The sequence below is a fragment of the Danio rerio genome, chromosome 6 (genome assembly GCF_052040795.2).
Source record: "Danio rerio strain M-AB ecotype USA chromosome 6, GRCz13ab, whole genome shotgun sequence".
NCBI lineage: Eukaryota > Metazoa > Chordata > Actinopteri > Cypriniformes > Danionidae > Danio > Danio rerio.
The window spans coordinates 13,664,072-13,689,012 of record NC_141026.1 but is presented as its reverse complement, the minus strand read 5'-3'; the positions used below and the strand labels follow the sequence as shown (position 1 = coordinate 13,689,012).

Genomic DNA, 24,941 nt, shown 5'->3' with positions numbered 1-24,941 from the left:
CATCACTCTGTCTCCTCTCCACCAATCAGCTAATGTGTGGTGGGCGGTCTGGCGTAATATGGCTAGCGTCGTGACATCTAGGTTGATTCCCGCCAAAAATGTGTAAAGCGCTTTAAGAGTGTTTTCACACCTGCCTTATTTAGTTCGATTGAATCGCACTAGAGTTCGTTTCCCCTTTTGGTACAGTTCGTTTGGGCAGGTGAGAATGCAGCAATCGTATTTGAGTGCGCATCAAAAGCGGACCAAATAAGCGTACCGAGACCTGCTTGAAGAGGTGTTCTCGGTACGCTTTCAAACAACGTTTTGGACTAATTCAGCTGCCGTAGGCCGATGCGCTGTGCATTATGGGATATGGAGGAAAAATATTTGTTGACAGCACTTTACCAATGGAGAGAGAGAGAGAAGGGAAACAATACATGATGGATCGTTGGTAATATTTCCGCAAGATGACCATGTTGCAGTTTAGCTAAATTAATTTACGCCTCCTCCTGAAGTTTTCCAGCCACGGCCGCGCTTCATTTTCGTAATGTATAGTTTGTCTAAAGCAGGGATACAATCAGCCAGCGCAGTCGTCCCTCCAGAGTAAAAGGTTTTGTTTACCTGCGGGAGTTCACTGGCATTTTCCCGCACGTGAATTGTGACCAATCAATAAGCAATTTAGGAAATATGTTCAACAACATCTGGCCACTGAGAGATGTGGATTTTGTCAGATGACTGCATTTTGGTTCGTTTCAACTGGTTCGGATCAAAGCCAGCAGTGTGGTGTAAAAACGACCCAAAGACGGCAGAAAATGCAACAATGTATCATTTATTGCGCTTGGTCCGGACCAAATGAAGCGAACTACAGATGTGAAAGCACCCTAAGTGTCCAGAAAAGTGCTATTTAAATGTAAGAAACTATTATTATTATTATGATATTACATAGTTTGTTGTTGTTTTCTTTTGACAGTATATGTGATATTTTCCATTTGACATGTTTCCTGCCATTTCTTTGATCAATTTTTTAATTCTTGGTTCAGTGATATTGAAATCTATCTGTTTTAATTAAAAGTCTATACACATCTTCACCTCATTTGATTTAACCAATGCAATATAACATTTGTAGGAACTTCTCTGCTGGAAGGCAGACACCTAAAGTAGGTTCTGTCCTTGAACACTCATCCACAAACACTGAAGACCATGAAGGTGCTGATAAACCACTCCACAATGACACCTCAGTGGAGCAAACCTCAGCAGGAGGAACTAATCCCGCAGAGAAGAAAAAGAACTGCATCAACTATGAGTGGCAGCAGGCCCAATCACGACAGTCTGGCACAGAAAGCTCCTCCGCTACTCCTGTCTCAGAGTCCTGCAATGCCACGCATCCTCCACCAGTGGCCACCAATCTCTGTGCTCAGCTGACACGAGAAGACCTGGAGATACCAAAACTCGACCCGAGCGAAGTCCAGAGGAACATGAGAGAGAGCTCGGACGAGAGCCTTATGGAACATTCACAGAAACAGTTCTGCTCTCCTGAAACGTCAGCCTCCCACGGCCCGTTTTACCCTCTCATGAAGATGGTTTCTGAGGTTTCGGGGACACAAGGATCCAGTAGGCATGGGGACACCCCTATAACCATCTTACCTAAGCAGCAGAACGTCCCTAAGAGACCCAGTAGCCTCAGTCTCCATGTAAAGCCTGGGAAAACATCCACCTCGACGTCTTCATCGCTGCGGATGAAGTTCGGAAAGCTTGGAAAGTCAAATCTGAAGAAGGTTGAGATGGGCGTGGCTAAAAGCAGTGTGGTGAATGCGACGCATGAAGCCCGGCTGATTACAGTTGCCAACAACGATGCGGCGGCAGCAATGAATAAATATGCAACAGAACCAGCAGCCGAGTCAGCAGGAAGTTCAGCCAACGAGGACTTGACCTTCGGCCTCTTAAACACCAGTCCCGATGAGCAGGAGCCTCTGCTGAGAAGAGAGGCGCATCCTGACAATGCAAACAACAACAACAGCAATAACAACAATGGTGAGGGAGATGGTGATGGAGAGACAGAGGGTGGAGGAGAGGGAGGAGAGAACAATGAGAGTGTCGGTCCGACAGGGGATGCTTCGTCGTCTTCTACGGTGGAGCCGGTTGTGCTGCCTGGCCCGTGTTCTGCTTCAACCGCCATTCCTCCACAGGCCCAAAGCCAGACACAGACACACGGAGAGGCTCTGCTCAGACAGAACCGAGTGCGCAGACCAGAGAGACCCAACTCTCTGGATCTGTCCATCACAACACTGCCATTACTAGGTGAGATTCTCATTTCAGCTAATTTTACCATTTTAAGTGCAATTTACTTGGTTTTTTTATTTGTGGGACCAAAGAGTTTTTGTGAAACAGTTCTGATTCTGGTTCTGATTAAACAGTGATTCAGCTGATTTAGGATTTGTAAATGACAATTGGCATTGAATGCAAGATTAAACGTTAATCTAAATAACGTTTATAAAGATAAATGTTGCAAAAAACATTGTATACTTTATACACAATGCTATTTATACTCCATTTAACTATTTAATTTTATATACTGCTGAAGACAAAACTATTAACCTTTCTGTGAAATTTTTATTCTTTTTCATTTCTCAGTGAATATGGGCAATGTATTTTGGCGCATCTAAACAAAACAGATTTATTAAACAGATTTATTTATTAAAATAATATTTTAGTCAGCAAACATATTTAGAAATAGAAAGATAATTCAATTAAATTCAAAATATTGCAAAAAAAATCACAACCTTCAAAATTTCAACTAAACTTCATTTAATATTTTTCTATAACATATAAATTTAAGTGTACTAGTTTTTGGACCGTTAACGTAAGTTATTTTGTTCAATAAGCTCCAGATTTGTTCTCAGTGCTGACTAATCTAATGTATATGCACAAATATAATATTGTTTAGCTTCCTAATAAAATATAAATTTAAAAGAGAGATTTGTGAGGGGTGTACTTATATATGCTGAGCACTGTATTTACCAAGTGCTGTTTAATGGATGGGCGACGCAGTGGCGCAGTAGGTAGTGTTGTCGTCTCACAGCAAGAAGGTCGCTGGTTCGAGCCCCGGCTGGGTCAGTTGGCGTTTCTGTGTGGAGTTTGCATGTTCTCCCTGCGTTCGCGTGGGTTTCCTCCGGGTGCTCCAGTTTCCCCCACAGTCCAAAGATATACAGGTGAATTGGGTAGACCAAATTTTCCGAAGCGGATGAGTGTGAATAAGTGTGTATGGATGTTTCTCAGCGATGGGTTGCAGCTGGAAGGGCATCTGCTGCGTAAAACATGTGCTGGATAAGTTGGTGGTTCATTCCGGTGGGGCGACCCCAGATTAATAAAGGGACTCAGCCGACAATAAAATGAATGAATGAATGTTTAATGGAGAGAAGATTTCTTCAACACATTTTTCAAAACAAAAGTTTAAAAACTATAACTTTAATCTTTGCCAGTTTACTAGTTCTTTTGCAAGATACTAGCATTCAGTTTAAATTGCTATTTAATTAGGTTAACTGGGCCAGCTAGCTTAATTAGGCAAACCATTGGACAACACTGGCTTGTTCTAGCCAATTGAAAAAATATATTTAAAAATATTGACTTTTTTTTATTTTATTAATTTATTTTTTTAATTCTAGCTTAAAATAAAATACAAAGAAGCCATACAAAGAATATTTTATAAAAATTATTTATACTTTACCCTTATTATCCGCTTGTTAAGTGTGACGTCACGCGAAGCTGCTTTCGGGTCCGAACGCTCTATTCAACTGAATGGGGAGACTCATGAAATGGTAATAATAAACGTTTACAAAGCGATTTAATACTTTCGAAAATCACGATCGCAATATATATGGCCATGCCTAATATCCAATGGCCAGAAAGTGATTAATTTTTTTTAATAAATTGTTTAAATTTAGAAATTTGTTAAGCAGAGATCGTTGTGTACACTATGACTTTATATAAAATTAACTTTAATGTGTGATATAAATAAAAAGTGATCATAAACAAATAATTCCTCAACTCGAATGAGTGGCAGCTTGGACCCGGAAACAGTATTACATACGTCACCAACACGTCACCACTTAACAAGCGGATATCATCATCATAAGGAGCAGTAGGGCTGGGCGATTAATCAAAAAATAATCTAAATCGTCATTCAAAACCTATAATCGATCAAATTTTTTCAAGTCAATTTTTTCAATTACTTTCCCTAACGCCTGTGGAGTCATGTGACCCCGCTCTGATTTATCCTTCTGCTTCGAATGCACGGGTGTGGTCTGGCGCAGCCTTCGTGAGTTCGTATGCCTGCGCACCTCTGTAAAAAATGTAATTACACATTGCACGTTTACACTACATTGGCGATGATTGGATGCCGTGCCAAAAAAATCTTGAGATGGCATATTTTCCAGTACAAAAAAATTATTATTTACATTAAAATATATGTTTGCACAAGATTCAAGATATGCATTGTTTAAAACATTATACACAGGATATACATAGTTGTTTTATTTAGAAGAGACACTGCTTATTTTCTACTTTTAATAAGAAAAACAATAATATTATATATATATATATATATATATATATATATATATATATATATATATATATATATATATATATATATATATATATATATATATACTTTTTTAGTTATTTATTTTTTTATTATTATTTTTGCTTTTTTAAGAAAGAGTGACAGTTGTAGGCAGTGTGTGTTTTAATTTCAGTTGTTTGACGTTGAATCAAATAACCATAGATAGTAGATAGTGTGTGTTTTCTTTAATTATTTTATAATCAAGTAATGCACCCCTCATTCAGAAATCTCTCGCTTGTAATATTTGAGCTTATTTACTGTACAAAACTTGTCAGGGAACTATAAAGGCCAAAAAATAAAATACATTTAGATAATCGTTTACCGAGTTAAAATGTTTAGTTAATCGAGATTTTGATTTTAGGCCAAATCGTCCAGCCCTAAGAAGCAGTCATACAATTGATTACATTTCGAATCGCTTAAAGTGTGAAAGCCATATAAATAGCACACTTATTTATTTAAATAGAATATAATTCAGTGTTCACTCAATATTAAAACATTCCTATTATTCATTCAAATACATTATAGATAGTATAAATCAGGTTCATGCTAAACATAGTTGTCATTACAATATTTCTATTAAAGTCTAGTTTCAGGTAACGTTAAAACCAAAGATAGAACCACATACTATTGTATTGTAATGTCATAAATAAATGAGTCCTAGCTTTCGAGTCATTCCCTTCACTGCCTTTTCTTAAAAAGAAATGTTATCAGGGTAAACTATACATATGGTTCACCATGAACATCTTGCTTAATATAAAAGATTTTGAAGATTAGCAAACAGGCTGTCCATTCATTAAACGACAAGATATTTCCTCTCAAAAGCTGTTCATTCAGAATAATGAGGCCTCTTCCCATTGACATGCATTGAGGCGTCTGGTCTTTTTTGCCACCTATTAACGACCAGAAGTATTAGCATGTGTTGTGTCTTTTTGGCTAATGGTTTTCAGCATTTTTTAAATGCTCTCACAGCCAGTTTTTGGCAGAGTACAGGTGTTTTCAGCTGCGCAGAAACGATTCAGTGGACACACATCTTTATATGTTATAGAGGACAATTTGTTAAGTGTAGTATGTTATAAAGTGTCACAATCGCCAGCGATCTTGTCCATACTGATTGCTGGAGAACTACAAATCTTCCACCAAAAGTACTACAAATCCTGTCATGCACCACACACTCACACCTGTTCCACCTGTAACATTATGAATCTTTAACTTTAGCCACCTGTACAGATCTCTTGCCTTGTTTTGGGCACTCTTTGTGGATTGCCATTTTTAATTCTGTTTGCTCCTGTAATCGACCCTTGCCTGCCTGACCATTATCTGTCTGAATAAAGTCTCTGGATTCTCACCTCCGTTGTCAGCATCCTTGTTACAGAAGACTCGAGGCTTACTCGGCTAACATCAAAAATCAATAAAGCAAAAAATCAAACCACAGGAAGGCAAGGAGAAACGCTTCGTAATGCTACAGGTAGAACAGGTGTAAGTGTGGTACATGATGATGAGGATTAGTAGTTCTTTTGGTGGCAGATTTGTAGTTCTTGAGCGATCTGTATGGACTAGATCGCTGGTGATTTGAATTTCTACACTCAAAAATGACTTTTTGTGCTTCGTTCAAACTACTTATTTAAAATGAGTTGAAACACAATTAAATTTTTTTTTTTCAGGACAAATTAATTGTTTTATGTCTAATCCACTTACACTTGTAATAACAATTAAGTTCACTTAGTTGACAACATGAAGGAATTGTGTGGAAGCCAGCATTTTTTACTGTGTATGTTGATGACATCACGAAAAAATGGCAGCTGATGGTCAGGAAGCAATGTTTTTACTGATATGCACCTTCTCTTCAACACACACACACACATAAGATGAGTTTAAATGACACAGTCTGGCAGTGTGGCTATCATAACAGTCTAAAATATTATGTAGACCGTCTATGATGGCATGTAACACTTTCCAAAGGCATTTTTGCCAGAGCGTCATAGCTGAAACATGATCATAATGACTTTTTGTTTGTAAAACCACTTTGTTTCTGAGCAACTGACACATAATTTCTTTCTGCTCATATTTCATGAATGAGGCCCATTGTTTTAGCCATAGAAACATGATCATGTAACTTCTCGGTTTGCCCACAGGAGGCAGGTCTGTCGGCGATGGGACAGAGGGGTCAGGGGATAAAATCAAGAAGCGGGTAAAGACGCCTTACGCACTTAAGAAGTGGCGTCCTGCCAGCTGGATTATCACCACTGACACACTGGATGCCGAAGTCAACAACAACAGTCGTCACGGAGGAGGCCTCGGGCAGAATCAGAATCAGGCTGGGACCAGCAGACCTAAATCAGCTTCGGCTGTCTATCTAGGCAGTCGAGGAGGATCTCGCTTCTCAGATCCTAATGACTGTGACTTTTGAACTTAAAAAACAGGGTAAATCCTTGTTAACTCTGTAAAAAGGTCAAAAGCTCTGGAGACATTAGTGGATTGAACCATATACATGTCTTAAACTCAACCCCAATCATAAGCACAGTAAGACAATTATTGACTTTATATTGTAAAGAGCTATGCAGCCATCTTCTTGTTCGTTTTTGTGTTAATCAAGCCACTTTTTGTTGCACTTTTTTTGCTAGAAGTTCTCAATCAAATCATTTTGACCATTCAAAATGGTCATTTATTCTTTTTTAAACCAACGTCACATTCCCCAGGTCATGGAAAATATCCTGAAAATATCAGGGAATTTTAAAAGTCTAATTATTGAAACATAACAAAACTATAACCTTATAGTGATGTAGGGAAGTTTCCAACCTATTGTGGATACGTACCCTTGTCTACATTTCTGGAGAGCGCAAAATACTTCCCAGGAGGTACGTTTTTTGTAGTTTTTGTTTTCGCGAATCTACTAGAGGCCGCTGTGTACGCCTTTTCAGGTCTCAGATTTATTTAGCAACTGCCATTCGTGCCTGCCCTTCTCTCGTAAATCCACCAGACGCCGCTGTCGACTGACTGACTTGACCGACCAATCCCCCCACCCTCCTCCTTCCCTAAACCCAACCGATTGTGTATACAAAGCACCGATTAGCCAGCACACTATCATCCCTATGCCCAACAGACAACGTTTTCAAAAGCAATCCAGAAAAAGAAAAGCCCTTGCGGCCAACCTGTTTTTTTTTACAATGTTTTCAGATCTTATCAGGTTCTCCCCTAATTTTTTACTTGTTTATTTGATTTTTTGCTTTTGTTTAACCTGCTTTCTGGAACCGTTCTTCTTCGGAATTGAACCCTGTCATCGCGGTCAACTCCGCTCCTTCTCCTAAGTCCACCGACATGCATGGCGTGCCACTGGGCAAACTGGTAACAGCGGAATAGACGTCTACACAGAGGCAAGCGGTCAGCTGGTAAGTGCGAAAAAGAAATCTGAATCATACCGCCCCATAGCGTTTGTTTTAAAGATGAAATGCAGCCATACATACTTCCTCTCCAGAAATGTACTGTATACAGGGGTACATATTCACAATGAGCCTGTGTTGGAAGTTTCTATAGTCAGTATTGATTTCTTTGTGTTATTTTAATAGCTAAACTGTTATATTGCTCTTTGTGAGTTTAAGCTCTATAAAATGTTGTAAAAAGGTCAAAAATCTCGGTATAAGATTATAGGGCTACTCATTAATGTTTTTTTAAATACTCATCTTTGAATGGTGTCAAAGCTTTCCATTTTTCTCAAATGTGGACCTAAAAAATATGTTTACATTCTCAAAGGCGCTGTTTATGTCTGGTATTAAGATGTGTTTTGGTCAACAGGATCACAAGAGACAAACACATTCCCATTTACACCTGATGTTTTAATCCACTGTCCACTTTTTCATTTTTGGGTGACTGCATGCATAGTCTATTTCTGATCTAATGTAGAATAAGCAAGCACAATTTACAAATGAACTCTACAAATGATTACATTTAGCCTCTGATACCAAGAATACTACAGTATGCCCGATTACTGTGCGTTTGCGCTTTTTGCATTTTTTTAGCCTCAAACCAAACTTTTTTTCAGATAGTCAGGCTAGCAACAACACAACTTTAGTGGCTGTTTGAATGTGTTCAACCAAATGAGTGTGTGTGATACAAAAGCTTACCGACCAAATGCATTTTCCGGATGCATCTTGATACCAGTTGTAAAAGCGGTTATACTTTCCCCTATTCTGCTCTTAGAGATTTATTAGACAGCATTTCTGAAGTTCCTGTGGGACTGTACTCACAGTTTGCAAGTGCTGTTTTGTATCCAACAGTGTTGGGGAAAGTTTAGAAAGTACTTTCTAAAGTAATGGATTACAATATTGATTTACACTTTGAATGTTATCACTCCATTGGACTGGCGTTATCGGTGGTTATCAGCTGATAGATAGGGCAAGTAGGGGCCTTTTGAGCCCACTGGTAGGCTCAATAGGATGTTATCATCCATCCACATGGTTAATCAGCTATACTAATAGAGATCCAGGTCTGTTTTTACTGTGACGGTTGGGTCTAGGGTTGGGGTAGACGTTAAAAAATACAATTTATGGGAAATTTACTAAATAATATAAATAAATCTTATGGTTAATCAGCTATACTAATAGAGAAGACTCCAGATCTGTTTTTACATTACTGTAACGGTTGGGTTTAGGGTTAGAGTTAAGTTTCTGACAGTGTGATAAAAATTTGACGGTTTCACGGTATCATGGTATTATGATTAATACTCTAAAAGAATTACTTTTTAAATGTCTGAACCAATAACTTCCCCCTAATTTAAAACAATATATTTCACTTTAGGAAACCTTTATAATATTGTGGAACAGTAAACATGTCAGGCTAAATAATTGAAAATAAATAATTGACTGCTGTCTTCATTTGTTTCAAAAGCACAGATTTCTTTACAACAAATAAAAAACCTCACATATACCTTAGGAACGGTATAACAGAATTTTTTTTCAGTTTAAAAACTTTGACTTTTCCAAACCATGGTAAACCTTGAAACCGATTATCGCCCTATGTCTAGTTGGGGGAGGGGAATGCATTATTAAAATACAACTAATGCCATATGTATGTGATCTATAACTGATTAACTATGGTGATGGATGATAACAGCCTTCTGAGCCTACTAGTAGGTGCAGAAGGTCCCTTCTGGCTCATATCTATCGGCTGATAACCACTGATAATGCCTATTCAATCGAGTGATAGCATTCCAATCAGCTGATTGCGTTACTCCTTAGTACTCTCTTTGTAACTAGTCGTGTTACTTAGTTACTTTTATGGTAAGTAATGCGCTACTTTACTTTTGAGTTACTTTTGTCTTACATTTTCTGACTTGGCTGAGGCTTGATCTCTTACAAAACTTGCAGGGTTTTTTTCTTGTTTTTTTTTTTAAATAGAGGAGCTCTGCAATTAACAACACACTGTATTACATTAATTTACCTTTAAAAAAACAGACACAACAAAAATGTATGTAGGATAATGTTATCTTCAGAGAACTTCCTGACCCCAGAGCCTACTAGTAGGCTCAGAAGGCTGTTATCATATTAACATCCATCCACATGGTTAATCAGCTATAGATCACATACAGCTGCTGCAGGAAGTTAATTATTTTTTATTATTTATTACATTTCCAATTAACTGTATTTTATTACACCTACCCCAACCCTCAACCCAAGCGTCACAGTAATGTAAAAACAGATCTGGAGTCTTCTCTATGTGTATAGCAGATTAACCATGTGGATGAATGATAACTACTGGCCCGTATCTATCGGCTGATAGCCACTGATAACGCCCATTCAGTTGAGTGATAACATTCGAAGCAGGTGGGCTATACATGCCGTATGAAAGTTTAAAGCAATGCGTTTGCTACTTTAGTACTTATTGTCTTATTAAAAAAGTAAAATCACTGTCCATTCAAATAATCCTCTTTTCCTTTTCTGTGTTCAAAATAATGAGAATATTTCCATCACAGAAATGTAAGGCTCTAGCATCTTTTCTGTCTGCACCAATTCTCTCATTGCGTGCGAGATTTAACATGACTATTCGTTTTAATTCAGCAATTTACTTTTTAAGGCGAATAAACTAAACTAAAAAGTAACTCAAATATTATTGCTTAAATTTTAAAAGTAACACACTACTCGTTATTTAAAATAGTAATATTATTACGTAACTTGTAATGAGGGTGTCCTCATTACAAGTGGATAACTACTTAGTTACTTAGGGCCAGTAGTTATTTAAAGTCTTAAATTCACTGAAATATTGTCTTGTAGGTCTTAAATAATTTTTAAAAGTCTTAAATTAGGCCTTAAAAGTCTTAAATTCACTGAAATATTGTCTTGTAGGTCTTAAATAATTTTTAAAAGTCTTAAATTAGGCCTTAAAACTGTTAAATTCACTGAAATATTGTCTTGTAGGTCTTAAATAATTTTTAAAAGTCTTAAATTAGGCCTTAAAAGTCTTAAATTCACGGAAATATTGTCTTATAGGTCTTAAATAATTTTTAAAAGTCTTAAATTAGGCCTTAAAAGTCTTAAATTCACTGAAATATTGTCTTATAGGTCTTAAATAATTTTTAAAAGTCTTAAAGTAGGCCTTAAAAGTCTTAAATTCACTGAAATATTGTCTTGTAGGTCTTAAATAATTTTTAAAAGTCTTAAATTAGGCCTTAAAACTCTTAAATTCACTGAAATATTGTCTTGTAGGTCTTAAATAATTTTAAACAGGTCTTAATTTTCCTTTGTTTATGTAAAACTACTCAATCGGGCCAACACTCATCCAATCGCAATACAGTTCAATAAAAGTTTTAAGAAACATTTATTTATTAACTCTATTTACTTATTAATTTGGTTTAATCTTCCTTAAAGTAACATTTGTTTTTAACTTGGCGATTAAAAAATCTTCACCGTTTAGCCTTGTGTAAGTCTGACATTTCTCTCATAATAGTCTCAAAATGGTTCTAAAAAGTTTCATTAATTTGACTTGATGAAACCTGTAATGCATTACCCCCAACACTGGTATCCAACACCTCATTTTTCCATGAGCGAGGTCCTAAAGAAGCCAACAGACTACAAAAAGCAATTCAACACAATTCACTGTGGTGCCACGATCACGTATCTCTCAGCATCAGACACGCAAGACTGCAACAAGACAATATTTAAAAACGGTGTGACTGTAGGGAACTGCTGATATGATCCGACCAGTCACGCCTCTCGCTTTCTGGACAAGCTTTACTCAGAGATGCACAAAGCTGTGTAAAAACTGGCTCTTCTGGATTCTGTTAGAATGTCTAACGACGTTTTGGACCTACTATTTGTGTATTTTTTCTATGTGCGAGTGAGTCCGTTTGTTCCATGTGTTTGTGTCTCGTCTCTAGTCGTGTGAAAGGTTTTTGTGCTGCATGTTTCTATCTATCCCTGTGCAACTTCATACCTGTTCTGGTCACTTAATGAACAAGGTGTCAACCAAGGGCAAAGGTTTAATCCGCTAGAGAACAATCGAAGCACACAAGATCAGCACTCTACGCTATGCACAAAGACATGAAGCAGCTTGGGTCTGAAATCAAACACTGCTCTGGCATGTCAGTGATAATAAATCGGACGCTGTCATTATAGAGTCCTGTGTTATCCTCCCCTTAACTGACTGTTGCATGTCTTAAATGCATCTTAAAGAGCACAAAATACTTCAGCTAAGACCCTGGTGTGTTTCTGGAAATGTATGTGTGTGTGTGTGTTGGTGCATGTATGTGTGGATGAGTGTGTTATGTTATTCTCCTGTTAACACAATCGTTGTAATCGTAGTGTCGTGATCATTTTATTCCCCTCGCTGAGACATTTTTGAAAAATCGTGATTTGTATAAGAAAGGTGCAAACTGTAAAAGTGTATTGTTATTTGCAGATTTAAATTAAATGATGCTTTGCATTTGCATTGTCTCCATTTATTTACTGTACAGTGTTTTTCTTTTTTGACCTTTTAGAATTGCAGTATGAGGTTATCACCACTAGTCGGCGCACTTAAACATGTTATCATAACCTTACTGTGTCATATTTTTATTATGGCAAATACTGGTTTGTTGTTCTACGCTAAATAAACATTTAAGCATGTAAACTTAACTGATTATAGAGGTTTACATGTTTGCAATGTTGGTGGAGCTTTTATAAAGCTTGTCTTGACATTCAAATGTCATAATATAGACTTTACATGTTAATAATAAATAATTGAAATAAGGAGTAGATCTTTAAAGACTGTTTACTTAAGACCAGTATTGTAAAGTAACAAGTTACAAATACTCAGATTACTGTAATTGAGTAGTTTTTCTCAGGAATTGTAATCTACTGAAAAGTTTTAAAATTGTCTACTTTTACATTCCCTTGAGTACATTTTTAGTGCAGTATATCAGTACTTTTACTCCACAACTTTCCTTTAACCTGCAGTCACTATTTTTCCATGTCTGTGGGAATTTGAAAAATCAGTCCTGTGATTCCTGTCCAATCAAATCACACATAGAAAATAAATCGCATCATAATGAACTACCTCAAGACATGGGTGATTAATAATTGTAGCAAACTGTTTGGAAGCATTAAAAGTGTTCAAGAGACCGTTTAGATCAGGGGTGGGCAATCTCGGTCCTGGAGGGCCGGTGTCCTGCACAGTTTAGCTCCAACCCTATTCAAACAGACCTCCTTATAGAGTTCAAGTGATCTTGAAGACACTGTTTAGTTTGTTCAGGTGTGTTTGACTAGTGTTGGAACAAAACTCTGCAGGGACACCGGCCCTCGAGGATTAAGTTTGCCCATCCCTGGTTTAGATGCATGTCACTTATAAGAGGATGACGGATGTTTACTGTATGATGGCCTTAAACACCCAGCAGACACAAGACGTCAACATGACGTCATATTGACGTTGTACTCCAACATCATTGGGACATTGCATTTTGTTTGGAAATGAAAATGGGTTGACGTCAGAACCCAACGTCAGTCCGATGATGTCAATGTCCAACAACCAACCTAAAATCAACCAAATATCAACGTCTATTGATGTTACAGCTTGATGTTGTGTTGACGTTACCACTATGACGTCTATCAGACGTTGGATTTTAGTTGTCATACCTGACGAATAAATGTCAGTATTTGACATCAGTATGACGCATGTTTAAGATGTTGGCTTGACGTTGGATTTTAGTCACTTTCTAACACAACCTAAAATCAACCAAATATCAACGTCATATGATGTTGTTATCAGGCATCAAAATAACATTGTCCTTAGACACTGGCTAGACATTGACTTTTGGTCACTTGACATCACAACCTAAATCTAACCTAATATTAACGTCTTATAATGTTGTTTGCCTGCTGGGCAATAACTAAATGCACTACAGAATGTTACGTTTACACACACCCACAAATTACATGTAAACGCATAAGCTTTTTACAGTGTAAAACGCACTACTCTTGAGTACCTTTGAAAAGGGCTACGTTTTACGCATACTTTGAGTAATATTTACAACAGATACTTTTACTCTACTTGCACTAGATTTTTAGTCAAGTAATGGTACTTTTACTTGAGTATGATTTTTTAGTACTCTTTCCACCACTGATTAAGACACTGCATGTACGCTTTACTAAAGTATTGAATGCATTATATACATGTTAATAACAGGTAAATAAGAATAATTATATAAAACAAACAGCAATCATAATTTTCACTCTCTTACAAAAAATGAAACATGATTTTAACATTACTAAAGTGTTCTACCTATTTTTTTTTTTTACCAAAGATTTTTGTTTTAATACACATACCGTAGTTAAACTACACTGTAGAAATTGAAGGGTTCCACACCATTCATTAAGTTACCTTAACATTAACAATTACAAACATTAACATTACAAATTAACAAGTTTATGTGTGTAGAACATAACAAATTAGGTTGTCCCAATAAAATTTCAAGAATTGTGTTGTTTCAGCTCATTTTAATAAAGTAGTTTGAACAAGTAAAAGAATATTTTTGAGTGTATGGTTGTTTTGCGGCTACACTGTAAAAATTATTCTTCATTTTATTTTTTTCAACATGATTTTGTAAGTTGAAACAACAAAGTTGTTAATTCACTTTAAGCTGGTAAGTTTTTGCTGTGTCAACTAGTCTATAATAGAGAATTTGGTGACTCAACTTAAAAACATGCTAAACCAAAATCCTTTAAGTTGCACCCCATACTTCCAATCCAGCAAGTGGCGGAATATACACCATTAAGCCTGCCAGTCAAACACCAGAAGAAGGCAGGCACATGGGATATTTTTCACCAGATTTTTAAATTGCTCAGTCATCACATTTGGTAAGTAATGCTTCTTTAAATTTGTGTTATAAATTGTAAAATGACACTTTAAACTGATTGTTAATGTATTGTTCCCATGTATAGTTTGTATAGTATATAGGGTGTACGCAGAGTCTTAAAAAGTATTAAAAGTTGATAAATCAATGTAGAGAAATTTAAGGCCCTCAAAAAGTATTAAAAAGTCTTAAATGCTATTTTTCCTTGTGTTCAATTTTATATCGTTTTTGATTATGCAATGTATGGTTGTATGCTAAAGTTTGCCTGAATTAAATCTGTGAATATCAGGATGCTGAGTAGTTTATGAAATCAATGAAATCCTACAGTATATTTGACATAATGCTGCTTTGTTTACTGCAGTAACCAAGGCAGCAGCATTATTTCTGCCAGTCCAACCTGCTGAATTAGCTAGATTTAATAGATTTTTATTCAGTATATGAATAATGTTTAAGTTTTGAATTAGTTTCCTACATGAATATTTAGTAAATATACTGGAACCTAAGTAGGCCCATGCACACGGAATCTGCACGCGCAGAATTCTGCAGATTTCCCCAGATTTTTAGCCCATCATTAATTCTGTTTATTTACTTGTGTAAATGTGTGTAAATTTATATTTAGTTAGTTTTTAAATTAATTTCAGTATTTTTTATTGACTAATATGAAAATGTTCAGATTTATTTACAATATAGTTTGTGAAGTAATATTTTCTGTATTTTAGATATTATGTGAGAGACTTGCTTTGTTTACCAAATAAAGTTGATCTAATTGGATTTGCACTGTAAACATTAAATACAAGTTTAAAATGTATTACTTTTTATTTAATATATTAAGACTTTAGTTATGATACTCCCAAAATAGTTTTGCATAATCTGCAGATTATTAACACAATTCTGCGCAGAAATAGCAAAAAATGTCCGCAGATTTCTACAGGCCCAACTTATCTTAAAATGTATAGAAAGAGTCTTAAAAAAGGTCTTAAAATGTGTTGGATTTCACTCTCTGATTCATGTCATAGTATAGTTTGACCACATTGATAAAGCCTTAGTAAAATTTATTTTAGGTTTGATTTTGCAACATCATAATATGTGTATAAAAATTTTACTTTTCAAGTTGCCTTCCTAATCTACAGGTATTTTACATACATTTTATTGGATCTCCAATTATATACAGTACAGTAAAATTTATTTAGAAAAAAAATATTATCAGTAATTTATCCTTTTCTCATTTTGAAGGTTGTTCCAGAGAGCAGACTGACTTATTAAATGTGATATTTTACGTTACCAATATTTCTATTATTAAATGTACAGTAGTCAAATGTTTACAATGATTTACCCTTATTTGATTTTCTTATTCTAAATGTCTAAACATTTTAAGTTGAGAAAGCTTAAGTCAATGCAACAAGATGACTTAAGTTAAGTTGAGTGAACAAATCATTTTTTACAGTGTAACACATGTACCACCATGTAACTTGGTTAAACAACTTCAAAACGTGCTATATTTACATGTATAATCGCGTTAAAGTGTCACCGTTAAAATTTGCGTTACAGCAGTAAAACTCATACACATTCAGTGGTATTTTAACTGTCGAAATATGCTTACCAAAGCTTTGTGATGTTATACTGTCGTAATAAAGTTATGTTATGACGTTTCAACTGAATTAATACGTCATTTCGCTGTGACGTACAGTTAAATTCGCAATTTATCTCCTTGGCTGCAGTTTGTTATGAGGGAGGCGTTGCTGTTCGCGCGGGAGCTTCTCTTCATCACGCACAGACGGACGCGCGCGTGCGAACGCTGGGGAACTAGCGCGGAGCGACGCGCACGGGACTCCGGACAACCGAGTGTACCGGGGAACGAGTTTCCTTTCTGCCTCCATCAAAACACACACAGGAGTATGGAGTTTGGAAGAGGATAGAGGTGCTGCTTACTGTGACGACTGGGAATGCGTCTCGGCGTCTTGTTGTGAAGGACAGGTCCAATCTGAGGAGCACTTCCTCACAGGACTGCGTTATTTTATTCAATATAGACATGTATTCATAGACTGCGTCTCTTTAAAACACGCAAGCAGCGATGGCCTCTTCGGCTCAGCCCGAGACACGAAAGTTCACGCGCGGTCTGAGTAAACCGGGCACCGCTGCAGAGTTACGGCAGAGCGTCTCCGAGGTGGTGCGCACTTCTGTACTGGTGGTGAGTCAAAGTACATCCTTAAAGTTTGCGTTTGACTCAAGTCCCGCTTTTATTTGCTTCAGTGTTTCAGCCGCTGTAATTTATTCCCATAATGACCCAAATATGGAATATAGGACAGGGCTATTAACGTTCTCAGATGGGAGGTTCCTGCAGGAAGGTAAAAGAAGGGCATGTAAATGTCAATAGATGTGAAACTAATTTAAGAAGTTTTACAGCACATTATATTATAGGTTAGCCTCGATTGGCAATGGTGTTTTTTGGGGATCTTTATCACTGCCACTGTCATCATTTGAAATTAATCTCTCTTTTTTTTAAGCAATAGTTCAACATAAAATGAAAAAGTTACTCATTATTTACCTCCCTAAATGGTTCCAATCTTGTTTTATTTTGTTGAACACAAAAGAAGACATGTTGAAGAAAGCTGAAAACCTGTAACCATGGACTTCCACTGTAGGAAAAACAAATGGTTACAGGTTTCCTGCTTTCTTCAAAGTATCTTCTTTTGTGTTCAACAAAACAAAAACAAAAATACAACAACTTTTTTTTTCAGACTGGTCTGGAACAAGGGAGTAAATTAGGACAGAATATTAAGTTTTGGGTGGATATCTCTTTTTATCTCTCTTAAGAAAAGCTTAATAGCACATTATAGGTTAACTTATTGGTACCTGCCACCTGTCATCTTTGAAATGAACTGTTTTGTACAGTACTACCGTTTTGTCACTTTAGTTGTGATTGTATTGGACTGTATTGTATTGGAAAAGAAAAAAGGCTTTTTCCAGATGTGCTTTCAGCTTAAATGATTATAGCAGCTTTATTTAACAGTTTGAAATGTCACCTGCATTACTTCATCTTTCAGAAGAGGAGAGGGAGTCTCGGGAGCACTGTCTCTTCATCCATTACCTGTTATGCAAAAAAAAGAAAAGGTCCATCTGGAACTAATAGGCTAGAGCTAAGATCTTTAAGAGCTGTCTGATTCCGCCATAATTCAGATGTTGCCTTGCAAAAGTAACACTTGAATACACATGAAAGCGGCGGACTAAAGTTTGCCATTCTCATTTTGGGCAAAAACAGACTTATGTGCCAGTAAGACCATTTAAAGATCAAGAATTTGGTGCTCTCATAGCAAGAGTTCATGCAGAAGGTCTGAAAATTGTATACTTTACATATGCTTTCCCTCATATCATCACCAAAGTCATGTTGCTTTGTTTGATCCTTCAAGGTTTTGAAATTTGAGCCTTATAGTTGGTCACAATTACTAGCCCACCTGAATTATTAGCCCCTCTGTATTTTCTTCCCCGAGTTATGTTTATCAGAAAGATTTAATTTCTAATTCAACACATTTCTAAACATAATAGTTTTAAAAACTAATTTCTAATAACTGATTTCTTTTATCTTTGCCATGATGACTGTACATGACATTTTACTAGATATGTTTCAAGATTAAAGCTTAAAGTGACATTTGAAGTCCTAATTAGGTTAATTAGGGTGGCTCAGTGGTTAGCACTGTTGCCTCACAGCAAGAAGGTAGCTGGTTCAAGGCCCGGCTGGGCCAGTTGGCATTTCTGTGTGGAGTTTGTATGTTCTTTAGGTGAACTAAAATTGGCCGCAAAACTTTATGAGTGTGTATTTGAATGTGAAAGTGTATGGGTGTTTCCTAGTGCTGGGTTGCGACTGGAAGGCCGTCCCATCCATAAAACATATGCCAGAATAGTTGGCGATTCATTCCGCTGTGACATTCGCTGCTAAATAAGGGACTAAGCTGAAGAAAAAATGAATGAATGAACTAGGTAAATTAGGTTAACTAGGCAGGTTAGGGTGATTAGGCTAGTCAATGTATAACAGTGGTTTATTCTGTAGACAAAAAAAATAGCTCAAGGGTTAACAAGGGTTAAGGGTTAAACTAATATTATTAACCTTAAAATGTTTTTTTTTTTAATATAAAAACTGCTTTTATTCTAGCCAAAATAAAACAAATAAGACTTTCTCCAAAAGAAAAAAAAAATTATATAAAAATACTGTGAAAAATTCTTGCTCTGTTAAACATCATTTCTGAAATATTTGAAGAAGAAAAAAATTAACATGGGGGCAAATAATTTTTGACTTCAACTGTATCTCTGGAGTAAAAGTCAAGAGACCCCTTTAAAGTTATTACTGGATATATCATGACAGCTTTGATAAGTTGTTGTCATAATCACTTTTGCTTATATAGAAGAAAGCTTTTCTTTAAAAAGGGTTTTTGTTTTACAATAATAATAAATATAAAGACATCGTTCTCATATTTTAATAATGACATTAGTGTTATTGATATATAAGGAAAAAACAGTGATGGGTTGATTACAGTAGCCCTTTTAGCCCTTTATTCACTCTCACAAAGTCAAATATTGTGTTATATATCGTAATCAAAGTGTGAATTATTGGAGTGGCGAGGTTGGGTGGTCGGGGCTCCCTAATTAACCCTTGATCCCCCTTTAAGGACGTCAAAACGACATGTGTGTGGGGGTCAGTTTTTTAAACAGTGGAAAATAGCTTAAATAATAGTCTTAAATAATAATATTAACAACAAAAAGTAGAAGAAATAAAGATCATATAACTATACATTTAACCACTCCTATTATGGTCCATACCATTGCGAATGCATAAACACACTTAGCGTGCTTATTATGCAGGAAAATATTTATTAACCAAAGAGATGTAATTGAATTGAATAAACTAATTTATTTCACTAAAGCATGCATATTGAACACACAAACCACTGAAAGGCTCATTCTGAAAACGTACCCCTATATTCATTTCTGGAGAGCGGCAAATTGCTTTCGCAAATCCACCAGAGGCCGCCGCTGTGTACGCTTTTGAGATCTCAAATTTCTCTCTCTCGCCATTTACACCTGCTCTTTTTGTATAAATCCACCAGAGGCCGCTGTCGACTGACTGTTTGACTGACTGATCAACTGACCCACCCTCCTCCTTCTCTAAACCCAACCGATAATGTTTTCAAAAGCAATGCAGTAAAAGAAAAGCCCTCTTCTGATTTTTTTTTACCACGTTTTCAGATTTTAGCACATTCACACTCTGTTGTTTACTTGTTTATTCTATTTTTTGGATTTTGTTTCTGTCTTACCCTCTTTCCGGAACTTGCATCTCAAGTACGCTGATGGACATGGTAAGGTACTGGATAAACTGGTAACAATGAGAAAGCCGTCCATACAAGAGGTAAGCAGTCAGGTGGTAAGCGCGAAAAGGAACAGTGTCATACTACCCTGTAGTGTTCGTTTTAAAGATGAAATGCAGTCATATGTACTTCAGGCTACGTAATTCGTGATCTCCAGAAATGTAAATAGCCCCCCCCCCCCCCCACAATTATCCATATATAATTCGCCTCCTGATCCTAATCAATAAGAAACTAGGCAGACTCAAGGTTCAGTGCCAAAAATCTAGGGGGAACATAAAGTTACAGGCTTAACCTGTCATCAATATGACCATTAACAAGGAATAAAGGGAACTGTTCCTTCATTTGGTGGACTCCAAGTCACATACTGGCTAAATAAAGGAGTCACTGCATTAAAATGCTGTAATGTCCACTTCCGCAGTAAATAAACTCTCTGTGGAGCCTTGACCTGCTACTGGAAGGGAGCGACAGTTCCCTGGATTTGTGTATTGAGCCACAATGTTTTGAATCAGGGTGTTTTTCTGCCCAGTTAGTTGTGCCATGGTTACCCACGGTTCATGGATTTGCCCTTTTGACATCAATTAAGTTTGGCTTTGTGATTTAGTGCTGTACATCTAATGACATCTTTGATGATCATCCATGTCGAAAGACGGAAAAAAAAACAGCTGGTTTATAAACTGTATGACAGACACACACACTCATAGAGTTTCTCAGTTAAGTGTGTTTGTGGTAATGGCTGGTAAACAGGAATGCCGGGTTCACTAATGGAACTTTGGGTCAATGGCTCCTAATTTGTTTTCTCATACTTCAGCTCTCAATCAAAGCAGCTTAAAACAATCAAAGCAAAATTTGTGATCTCCCTGTGCGTCTTTACCTCCGTTTTAAAAATAGATTGAAGTCCATAGGGTGATTATTATTAATCTCAATGAAAAAAAATCAGCAGGTATTCATGGGAAATGAGGCATTCACATACATCCAGAAGATTTGTCTCTTCTGATGTTCGCAGGTCACTTGATCAAACAGATCTGCACAGGAGGCTGGGAGGCTCTTAATTTGATCCTCAAAGAGCACACGTTCATACAGACACAAATGACTATAATTGTATAAATTAAATACATTGTACAATTATATTGTATAAACTACAATCATTATTATGGGTCAATGGCAATTTTTACATTTTGTTCTCCTGCATTTATTAAGTTATTTAATATTAAGCAGTAGGGCTGGGCAATATTGCAAAAACTATTTTCACGATATTATGTTTCATATCATTTGGTAAATATAATTATTGAATATGTGAAAAAATACATTTAGGAATATTAGGATTTTTTTTTTTAACCACTTTATTTTAATTTACCATCATTACTAAGGCAAATAGTTTTAATAGTTAAAAACAAAAATATTTAAACAAAATATCTCATCTCTTTATAATAAAATAAACATAAGTGTTAAAGAGACTCTTAAACTTAAATATTACAAAGTGTGTGCAATGGTAAAGGTAGATCAACATCTGTAAGGTGTCAATAATACTGACACAGTAAATCTCAAATTCTGCACACAAAACAAATTATGATAATTAAATCTAAGCTTTCAAGTATAGGAACCAGCCATCGTTATTCAAATACATAATGCAACATTACAATATGTGAAGTTTAATGACTACATTACACCTATGCTAAAAAAAATCTTTCAGATGGGTGCTAGTGGCTGGGATGCACAAGAAAAGAAACCAAAAAGCCACTCTGGTGGCATCCTTTTTTATTTACAATCTCCTCAATGCTGCTATACTGCACTCATTTTGTCTTGTTATTCTGACCTCAGGAGGGCCTGCTTTGTGTTTGTCTGAGGTAATAAGTCTGCCGTTATTACTGAAATGTGTATATTCCATACAAAGTGTGAGGCAGATTGGTTAGTTCTAGCGCTCGGGGCACTCGGAAAAGTTCAGAAGTTTTTCAAGGTGTACCTCGTGTGAGTCGAGCTTGCGCCTCCACTGGAAATGACAAACTGACACACTAAGCTTATTGGCATTGCATCCAAGGCGAACACTCAGCAGCCATGTTTAAATAAAACTATAGCTCTTCATAGCGCTTCAAACTACATACCGAAACTTCATACCAAACTTTTTTTAATATCGATATTGGCAATGGTGTCCGATCGATAAATACCGATACTGATTTTGTTACCCAGCCCTATTAAGCAGTTCATATTAGACAGTATGTCTGAACAATCTCATTATTATTATATAATATTAATACATTTGCAATAGTCACGTTGCAGGATATACAATATTGAGTCTGTATTGTTTGTAACTTGATAACGATTATTACTTAATTGTTGAATTATTTATTCAACAAAGACTATGCAGTATTATTTTACATATGAATTTTCAATGACTGTAATATCTGAATACTGTTAGACTCCTCGAAAAACGATAAAACACTGTTTATTTCATTTGTATGTTTTTCTTTATTGTATGTATGTATGTATGTATGTATGTATGTTGTTTAATATAATTTATGCTAATGCACTTCCCTACAGAATCATCTCAATCCATCTAAAATGATAAATTCATTCCACATAGAGATATTCAAGTCACCTGGTGAAATTGTATTTATATCGCCGAATAGACTGTAGAATGACAAAATATCGTAAAGTTACATTTTTCCAATGTCGTGCAGCCCTATTAGATACATTTGAATATCATTGTAATCACTAATTTTCATGTAATGACTGGCAAGGCAAGTGACGGATTCAATAGCAGCTTAAAAGGTATTATAAAGAAATCCAAAAACAAGAAACAACACAATGCAGGGATGGAAAACATGAGAAACAGGAATATCCAAATACACATACAGCGACTGATAACAAAGGACTGAAACAAAGGGGCTTTTATACACATAAGGGCTAACAAGTTAACAGGGCAACACACAAGGGGGCGGAAACACTGGAGCAACAATCTAGGGTAACCATGGGGATAAATAAGTGAGTGGCACAGGTGACAAACATGGAGAACAATGCAAAAACACAAGACAAGGGCAACGTCAGTCATTCAGGATGAAGGAAAAAAGCTTGATTTAGATAATACCATTCTTAAAAGAAAAACCTTAATTAAATCACTTTATGAAAGCTGTGAGCTTTATGAAATGTTAACAAGACAGCATTTATTTGATAAAAATACAGTAAAAACCCTTTAAAAAATGTCTTTACTTTTTTTGTAAATATTATTTGTTACCATCATGACAAAATTAAAACTCTAGTAACCATTACTTCAGTCAATATCACATGCTCCATTATAATTTGCAGATTTGATTCTCAGGTAACAAAAATGTATTAATTTCTTAAAAAAATGCCTGGATGCTAAACTATTTAAGATGAGTGTAGTTATTATTAATTTTCAGAAAAAATATTTCAATGAAACTGGCAACACAGGCTCATTCTGATTACTTACCCCTATGTACATTTCTGGAGAGTGCCAAATACATCCCAGGAGCTAAGTTTTTTTTTACAGTTTTTGTTTTCGTGAATCCACCAGAGGCCGCTGAGTAGGCTTTTTGAGATCTCAGATTTCTCTCGCGAGTGCCATTCGCGCCTGTTCTTCTTGTGTAATCCACCAGAGGCCGCTGTTGACTGACTTACTGACTGACCAACCAACCAATCCCCTCGTTCTTCTCCTTCCCTAAATCCAACCTACAATGTTTTGAAAAGCAATCCAGTAAAAGAAGAGCTCTTGCCTGATTTTTACCTCATTTTCAGATTTTACCACTTTCTCACCCTTTTATTTACTTGTTCGTTTAATTTTTTAGGTTTTGCTTTTCTTTCACCTGCTTTCTGGAACCGTTTTTTTGCCAGACTCGAACCTCGTCATCACAACTCCACTCTGCGACTCAAATCCTCCAAGGTAAATGTACTGTATAGCCACTGGACAATCTGGTATCCATGGGAAAGCCGTCCACACAGAGTTAAGCGGTCAGCTGGTAAGTGTGAAAAGGAACGGCGTTATACTGCCCCGTAGCGTGCATTTTAAAGACGAAATGCAGCCATACATTTCTCTGACTACATAATTTGCGATTGCCAGAAACATATTTAGGGCTAAGTTTTCAGAATGAACCTGTTTGGAAATTGCTTATCACTAGCACTAGCACAGCGGCACAGTGGCTTGTAGGGTTGCCTCACAGCAACTGGTTCGAGTCCCAACTAGACCAGGAGGCCTTTCTGTGCAGTCCAAAGACATGCAGTGTAGGTGAGGTGGATAAACTAAATTGGCTGTAGTTTGTGAATGAGGGAGTGTGTTGTTGTTTTCCAACACTGAGGGTTGTACCTTCAGAGCTGGATTGCAGCTAGAAGGGTATCCACTCAAATAGTCTTCGATGCAACCTATAGCGCATGTGACGTCATGCATGCAGGCACTATGTAATGCACCTTGAAGGGGGCATGTGCAATGTGATGTCCTATGTTTTAACCACACATGCATATAATATGTCCATTAAGTAGTATGAAATAGTTGTATTTAGGGTTGGGAGGTGTAGATGTTAATAACTGTGATGGTTGTGTTTACGGTTGGGCTAGGTGTAGAAGTTAATAATTGATGGGTGGGTTTAGGGTTGTAGTTGGTATAGACGTTAATACCATATATACTGTAACTTGTAATGTAATAAATAATACAAATGACTGT

The 24,941-nt window shown here is 36.4% G+C and overlaps 3 protein-coding genes across 12 annotated transcripts in view; 2 read left to right on the top strand and 1 right to left on the bottom strand.

The window, feature by feature from the left end:
* Nucleotides 1-12,515, top strand: part of bmpr2a (bone morphogenetic protein receptor type 2a) — a 54,578-nt gene extending 42,063 nt beyond the window's left edge. The window contains exons 12-16 of one of the 5 annotated variants that reach the window (XM_087255754.1): nt 1,106-2,277; nt 6,733-9,080; nt 9,211-10,112; nt 10,399-10,935; nt 11,008-12,515. In XM_087255754.1, coding sequence (XP_087111880.1) covers nt 1,106-2,277; nt 6,733-7,007 — 1,447 coding nt within the window. In that variant the 3' untranslated portion in view covers nt 7,008-9,080; nt 9,211-10,112; nt 10,399-10,935; nt 11,008-12,515. 5 annotated transcript variants of the gene reach the window in all.
* Nucleotides 1-24,941, bottom strand: part of stk24b (serine/threonine kinase 24b (STE20 homolog, yeast)) — an 835,587-nt gene that overhangs the window by 521,378 nt on the left and 289,268 nt on the right. The gene's annotated exons all lie outside the window — the stretch shown is intronic.
* The window catches only part of dock9b (dedicator of cytokinesis 9b), a 182,308-nt gene continuing 174,014 nt past the window's right edge, over nt 16,648-24,941 (top strand). For all 6 annotated transcript variants that reach the window (XM_087256670.1, XM_087256666.1, XM_087256668.1 and 3 more), the window contains exon 1: nt 16,648-17,103. In XM_087256670.1, coding sequence (XP_087112796.1) covers nt 16,987-17,103 — 117 coding nt within the window. In that variant the 5' untranslated portion in view covers nt 16,648-16,986. The remainder of the gene's footprint in view (nt 17,104-24,941) is intronic.